An 8,036-nucleotide genomic window follows, 5' to 3' on the forward strand; every position below is an offset into this window, starting at 1 on the left:
AATTTAATATAGTCAACTGAGTACCATTTTTTCTGCAGATATTAGCATATAACACATTTAATAATCATTTTATACAAGTTCAGTAAAGCAATAAGTGACATCCAGAGATAATAGGCCTATTGCTTGTTTTTGCTCAATTTTGCCAACGATCTTCCAAACAAAGATCACAGCACTGTTTTGCGTCTCTGAGCAACTAATTGAATGAATCAGCTTTTTGAACGAATTGGTTGATAAAAATGATTCAGTGATTCACTCATTAACACAGTCAAATGCTTTGTTCCTGAATGAATAAGCCATTTGAACGAATCGGTTGAATATCAGTGACACTCATCACTAGCTGCCACCTACTGGCGGTTTTAATTTCACGTTTTGACTGCTTCTTCATGTTTTAAATTATTTTAAACATCAGTATTCAACGTTTATGTTAAAGACAAAACATAGGCTTATTTATGCATCTGTAACTGCACTTTAAATGCATCCATGTCCTCTCTGAGATACATTCAACTGTATAAACTGTGTAAATACATCTAAAGGCTTAAATTGTCTAAATGTTTTCTTATGTTGGAATGAATTACACTAAGTACCAGATGAAGTGCTTCTTATACTTACTCAAAAATACAAAATGTAAGAAAGAGTTAAAACTGAACACAATCTTGCTACTCAAGCTGTGTATGAACATTTTATATATATTTATTTGCTTCTTTTCCATTTTGTATTTACTTGTACTTTTACTTTCGATACTTAAGTACGTTTAAGATTAAAAAAATACTGTTTGTACTTAAGTACCATAAATATCACATACTTTAAAGGGGTCATCGGATGCCCATTTTCCACAAGTTGATATGATTCTTTAACGTCTTAATGAAAAGTCTATAATATACTTTGGTTAAAAATTATCAATGGTAGTGTAAAACAACACCCTTTTTACCTTGCCAAAATCAGCTCTGCAAAATTCATCCTGTTTTGGTCGAGGTTGCTTTAAATGTTAATGAGCTCTGCTCGCCCCACCCCTCTCTTCTCTCTGTGGAGTGATGAGCATGTTTACTTTAGTCGCATTTAGCTGCATTTAGCCGCTAAACTTGCTAACTAGCACATTATTAGGATAGGCGATCACAAAGATTCATAAAAAAACCCTTATACTCACTTCTGCTGTAAGTAAAGCTGGATCACGAATGATTTGCGTGAACATGGATATATGTAGATCGGGAGGTGCATTCCCTTCACAAACAAACGTAATCCACTGCATCTTCAGTGGCTCAGATGTCGGGAGTAAATGATGGCCACTATGTTCATGTCTAACTTACATCCCTGCTCCAGCATCGAAACAATGGAGGTTGGACGGTTACAGCTGATTTACAGTGGGTCTGAGGTAAGATGCTCATGTCAATCAACTATCGTGGGAGCGGCCTCTGTTGGTGTGACGCCGACAGGCATCTGAGAATGGCTCGATTTGAAAAAGGGAATATTATTTTTACAGATTAATTAAAAACCTCTGCATGGATTTTTATTATTATAGGGTAGATTTGTACATACACTGCCAACACACAATAATGTTCAAACAACATGTAAAAGTGAACTTTGCATCCAATGACCCCTTTAAGACTTTTACTTCTACCAAAGTCATTTTCTGGTAAGATATCTATACTTTTACTTAATTATGGCTTTCAGGTACTTTATACACCACTGAAAAGAAGCTATGTCCAAGGCCAATTATGAGATATAAAGGCAGAGATTTTAAATAAACTGAACATGTAATGATTTAAATCTTGGTGTTATTTAAAATTTTTAAAAAAATTTACAAATTTAAATATTTTTTATTATATTTATTATAAAAAAAATCATCAAAACTCCTTTTTTTTTTTCAATTTAAGGTGAAGAAGAAAAAAAAAAGATAATTAGCAGCAAGAATAAACATGTAACAATGCTAGTTAAATTAACAATGTATATTTCTTTTTTTTTTTGTCTTTCTAGCATACATGACTGACAGTGACCTCTTTCAGTGGCTTGCAAAGTTGAGGGTCCTCCACAGACTGCAAAACCAAACAGAAACGTTCAACGTTCACTGATCAACTTTCTGAAATCACCATGATCTCTGTAGTATGTCTGTTGTAATTGTACTCGTAATACTGCACCTTTGCACTTACATTCATATTGAACAACTCTTTTAAAGTCAAGATAGAGAAACTGATGGCCACACAGAGCTGAAGGGCTGAAAAGATGGTCATAGTGACAAACAATGCTTCATGCATCATCTAGAAATGGAAAGATCAGTATGTCATGGAATAATAATAATTTGACAGCAAATCTCTATGCAAAGGGTCACAGATAAGTATGGATCTTTTACCTGGTTTTCTTTGGTATCTCTGGCAGCACGTGGAAACTGTTCTAAGAGGGGCTGTATCATATCCAACAATTTTAGCAAACATCCCAGTATGAATTAATGGAAGAGAGTGAAAGTTAAACAAAAAGTTAACGCAAGGGTATATGCAAAACAATAAACAACCTTGTAAATGTCAACTGACCTCTCATGCATGAAATTATTTATGATTTATTTTAACCTCTTAACCAGTGCTTCCACACACCATTTATGTTTTTATTCCACATATAATTTATTATAAAATTATAAACATTATTTAATAATACATTTCATTTATATTTACATGTTTAAAGCAGGCCTAAAATGTGCACATTTTACATTTAAGAAAATAAAGAATAATTACCTTATATGACACAAGTTCACTCATCAAATCACCTAAATATAGTGAATATAGTAAAAGGTCTATCACAGCCAGAATAGCACTGAGTAAGTTTAGTTTATCAGCGATGCACAGCTGTAATACACAAAGCACAATGAGATGGCATCCAAACAAAAAAAAAAAAACAGAAATGTCTGAATGTAAACTAGTTTATGTGACTGTTAAATACTTACCAGAGAAGAACTGCGAAACTGAGCTGCAACAATAGACAACATACCAACTACAAGGAACTGCAAGGAAAAGTGAAGAAATGCATCAAACAAGCTCAGACAAAGTTTATTGTAAGTTTATTGAAAACCAGCTGACACTTTAGGAAAGCCTTTGCATGACCAAGTCCCGAAGCACATGTGAAATCGGTCCAGTGGAATGGCAACATGTCACAGGTGGGGTGATGTAGAGACCAGTAGCTTAAAAGCACATCTGAAACAAAAAACATTAGCTTCTGTGTTGTTAGCAAGCACTCTGTGTGTGTCAGTCTGAAATATCTGTATATATGGAGATGTGCACAATATTGCAATATATATACCATATAACAATATAAGAACAGCAAAGAAAAACAGGCAGCACTTCAGGCTGTGTGTTCTTTCTGCACGTGCTAAACATTATAGGTGGGATACACATGATCATTGTGTTGTTTGTTTGTTTGGGAGCGGAGCACGCATGTTCAGCTCTCCCGCTGCGATTGCTTTGCTCCTTGTGGATTGAGACTGTGGGGATTGCAAATGGATCTAGCGGAGGGGTTGGAGACGGGCCTCAGCCTTTCTCCTTTTTCTACTTTCACCCCCTGGATCTAGCACTCTCTCTCAGGGTCTGGAAGCCCACTCTGCAGTTTCTTCCCCCCCGAGTGAGAGCCTGAGGCTGCAGCTAGTTTCCTAGTGGACGCTGATGTTGTTAGCACTGAAATAAAAGAGATTGAGGACTCATATAAGCAAGCTGCATTTTAGATTGTGTGATTTTCCCTGCCCTCACTACATCATGGGTGTGGATACATGCGATTTATGTGTGGTTTGTTCGGGAGTAAAGCTTGCACAGTCAGCTTGAGGGGGCTGACTGTGTTCATTCATAAAATGTCCTGACGTGTATCTGAAATATTTAGCTCTGCTCTAGGGATCCGGACCAGGAGAAGTATGGCGGCTCCTAATAGGAAGAAAGCCTTATCCAAAATAGAATCGATGGCTTGGATCTTGCATTGCCTCAGCCTTTTGACCTTCTGTACATCAGACCTTTGCAGTGGTGACTCAGGACCAAGAGGTTCTCCCTGAAGAGCAACCTATTTTGCATGATCAAGGTCATGCAGCGATGCCTTCGTGCCTTAGTCATGTGAAAGAAGACTTGGTTCCTGTCCCTCTGTTGGGAACTGTTTGTTGTTGCTTATGCTTATGACGGATGAATCTCTCAAGGGTTGGGAAGCAATTATGAGCAGACGTCCTGCTGAGGCAGGAGCTGTGGCCCGGGGAATGGAGGCTCCAACCTCAGAGAGGTGGACTAAGAGGTGGATCTGTGTGCATCTCGAGAGACAACACACTATCCATTCTGGTTCTCCTTCATGTATCCAGCTTCTCTCAGACTGGATACCATGGTACAGACGTAGTTGAGGCTGCATCTGCCTTTTCCTGATCGCTCTGTGCCTGGAAGTTCTGGAAAGAATCCTCTGGGACGGGATCTATCAATTACTAGTAGCCCCATTGTGGCCAGCCCGAGACTGGCTCTCGGACCTGGTGTCAGGGGATGCAATTGCTCGTCCTGCCTGGAGTTACGGAAGCTGTGGGTTTGGCCTCTGAGTGGGCCCAACTCATAGACTCCTTCATATGGCATCTTGGGCGGGCCTTCACCATTGAAAGCGGTCAAAGTTCCCAGACCTGCTGCCAGTCTTAAGATCTGGATACATGAGACCAGGCATTTGACCAGGCATTTGTCAGCATGTTCCAACATAGAGCAAGTTCCCTAGAAGGGGAACAACTCTAGGTTACGTTGGAAACGAGACACTGCGTCACCCTGCCACACTTTCTGCATCCCTGTGACTTGCTTTGACCAGAAGCTAACCCACACAAACAACACAATGATTGTGTGTATCCCCACCAATAATGTTTAGCACGGGTAGAAAGATCACACAGTCTAAAGTGCTGCCTGTTTTTTGTTTGCTCTCCATATCTTGTTGTGATTGTACAGTGGCACTGAGAAACAACAGAATTTTAGACTGATACACAAAGAGTGCTTGCTGAAGACACAGAAGCTAATACTGTTTGTTTCGGATGCGCTCCAGGTCTCTACATTTCGATTTTTCATTGCATTTTTCATTTTTCATAACTCTGATTATTAATTCTCATTAACTTTGTGAGTGGACTGATTTTACAACAATTTAGAAACACAAGAATAATCAGAATCAGAGGTATAATTCTTACCACACCACCAAGACAGAATGGAGCACCAAACCTCACAACTAAAATCCCTGCCACGATATTGAGGACTCCTATTATAATCTGCACAATCTATGGATGAAGAGAACAATGCTGTTTATAAACCACTTATTACCACCACTTATACACCACTGTATTGTGATGACTCTCAAAATGTACAATCTTACATTGTATTGCATTACGTTCAACAATAGTACAACCACAAAATTCAAGTCTGCCTGTGGCTTAAATTATTTGTGTTTAAAACCTGAGCACAAAAAATATATTTTTCAGAACATTCAAGCTGCTCGTTTGTAACAGTTAAAGCAGATGGTGTCAGATTGCCCAACTTATAAAAAGAACAAGCTCCATGATGACATTTCCAAGGTTTTTTACAGTTTAGAGTGTTTTTCGAGGAACTCTGAATGTGTGCTGCGAAATGGGTTAAGGCTAGAAGGAATACAGCTCTAGCTACTGGGCATGCGCACATCAATCTAATGTTATTTTTGTCACACTGTACAACAATAAAAATGTTTTTGTATTAAAGTAAGGGCTATGCTTAGGGTTGGGGTAGGTGTAGAAATAAAAAAAAACACAATCCCATAGGTAGAACAATTCATTTCATTGTTAGTTTCCGGTCAGAGCTGTGTCCCTTCTAGCCACAACCTGCGAAATGCTCTAGTGGATGCTAACCATCCATTTAAATATAAAGCAGCAAGCTTATTGGCTGCGTATACAACATGAACCAATCAGCTTGTGCCAAGTAGTTTAACACAGTGAATGTCATCAGTTTGCTTTAACAACCCATCAGCCTGTGCCATCTAGAGTTTAATGACAGAACTTGGCATTTACATTTATTTTATTAAAACATTTCAATCAATTAATCATTTAAAAAAGGGTTAAGGCTGTACATGACATGAATTTTCAAATCCAAAAAGATTTGAACCCCTTCACTGTCACGTTGCCTTTTTTCCTATCATATATTTGTTGTCATAAGAATAAATTAGATATTATTTAAAAGCTTAAAATTAATCTTGACAAAATACATATTATTAGAAAGGTCTGAGTTTTGAGCTTCATACGTAGGTATTTTGTGATATTTTGTATTGAGAGAGAAATACTTAAAATAGCCATCGGGCTATTTAAAAAAAAAAGAAAAGAAAAAATGGCATTCAGGTGTCACCCGGTGGCTATTTTTTTAGTATAACGCCTAAACAAAACTATATAGAAACCTTATTTTTTATATCAACTTCAAATTTGCAACATAACTTATTTAGACATATGGCTTTGATTTTATAGCAATTAAAACACCAACAAAAAAAGATTTTGTAAAATATTTATTATATATATTTATTAAAATATTTGTTTAGCGGTCCGTTTTTTAACAGTAAATTTAAACTTGTGTACATTTTTATACTTTCATTTTTTAAAAATTATTCATACACAACTATACTTAAACACAACAAACTTAATTTGTGACTTGTTCGTAGAAGATGCAAGACAAACGAAAACACAGTGTATTCTATAAAAGGCTCAAATTGACAAATATATAAGATATTCTTCAACTTTATAAAACTGTAGGAAAAAAGTAGGCAAAAGTCATGTAGTTTATTTTTAGCCTTGAGTTGTAATGTCTGTTTCCATGTCTCACCCCAAGTGCTGTATAAAAGCCCATCATCTTCACTTTTACGAGCTGTTCCACGGCACACATTGGACTGCACTGAGAACCCAGGATCTGACAAAGCATTGGCCATTTGCTGTTGGGGTTTGAGGTGATGGTGATCACTGTCACCCTCTCACCCTGAGAAACTTTCAGAGACATCTTGCAACTGAGCAGATAGAAATGATGGAGTTGAACCTTTACAAGAACAAAAGTGTGAAAAATCCACTTGCTCTTTTTTTGTTTGCCAAAGTGAAGTTGCTGATATAAAGATCATACTTTTCACCTCATTTCACCATGATACAGTTCATCTTTACCTACATTTATGAATTTACGCACTTTATTCATTTCATACAATGCACTTACTGTGAACACACGTTTTTATATTGCCGTTTAAAAATATCTTTCTGTAGTTACATATGTAATCAATTTCTGTAATTACATCTATAAGTACACCACTGATCCTACCTCTACCTCTGTTGTACAAAGCGCACATATAAACTATGCTATATTTAAACATAAATATAATATTAAACCCACCCTTAAATCAAACCTAAACATAACCATGTTTAGGTAACCATGTCCCTAACCCTAACTGTATCCCACCTCAATAGCAATAAATGTGTTTTGCAACACAACATGAACACCAGGAAATTGTACCAAACCATTCAGTGCTTTAAGAGTTAATACTTAGTTGTTAAAGATGCTAATATAAAGTGGGACCAATATTAAACTCACCTTGCATGTGACTGAGTCAGTGAAACTCTGGCAAAGTTTCACACACTTTGTCTGTCAATAACAGAACTTGTTTCCTCTTTCTCAGAAATGACACCCTCATGAGAGGAGAAGGAAGTTATAAAAATGACTGCAGGCGTCTGTGGACATGATCCTATTAAAGAAAATATAGGTCATTTTACATGAAGCAGACTAGTACACTTTGAAAAGAAGATAGAAGAAAGAGATGGTGTTTAATTTTACATAAAATTGTATGTATGTACAGTATATATACTTTAGAGAGAGAGAGAGAGCAAGAAAGAGAGAGTGTGAAAGACTCAACTAGTTTTACAGGTTTTACACTAAACATCACACACACACACAACCTGTTAAAAGTTATATAAAAGTTAGAATAATTCACATTTTAAATCTTTTCAAAGTCTTTTGTGCTCACTAAGTCTGCATTTATCATACATTTAAGATCAAAGGTTTACACACACCTTGCAGAAT

At 36.7% G+C, this 8,036-nt stretch overlaps 1 protein-coding gene across 1 annotated transcript; it reads right to left on the bottom strand.

The window, feature by feature from the left end:
* Nucleotides 1–1,902: 1,902 nt before the first annotated feature.
* LOC127168838 (uncharacterized) lies at nt 1,903–7,564 on the bottom strand. The gene is made up of 8 exons (XM_051115930.1): nt 7,551–7,564; nt 6,804–7,010; nt 5,159–5,245; nt 2,930–2,986; nt 2,721–2,831; nt 2,345–2,395; nt 2,145–2,252; nt 1,903–2,030 (listed from the first exon to the last, which is right to left on the bottom strand). The coding sequence occupies exons 2-8, from the start codon at nt 6,972–6,974 to the stop codon at nt 1,968–1,970; spliced, it is 648 nt and encodes a 215-aa protein (XP_050971887.1). The 5' UTR covers nt 6,975–7,010; nt 7,551–7,564; the 3' UTR covers nt 1,903–1,967.
* Nucleotides 7,565–8,036: the final 472 nt, after the last annotated feature.

Source organism: Labeo rohita, chromosome 7 (assembly GCF_022985175.1).
Source record: "Labeo rohita strain BAU-BD-2019 chromosome 7, IGBB_LRoh.1.0, whole genome shotgun sequence".
In the NCBI taxonomy this organism is placed as follows: Eukaryota; Metazoa; Chordata; class Actinopteri; order Cypriniformes; family Cyprinidae; genus Labeo; species Labeo rohita.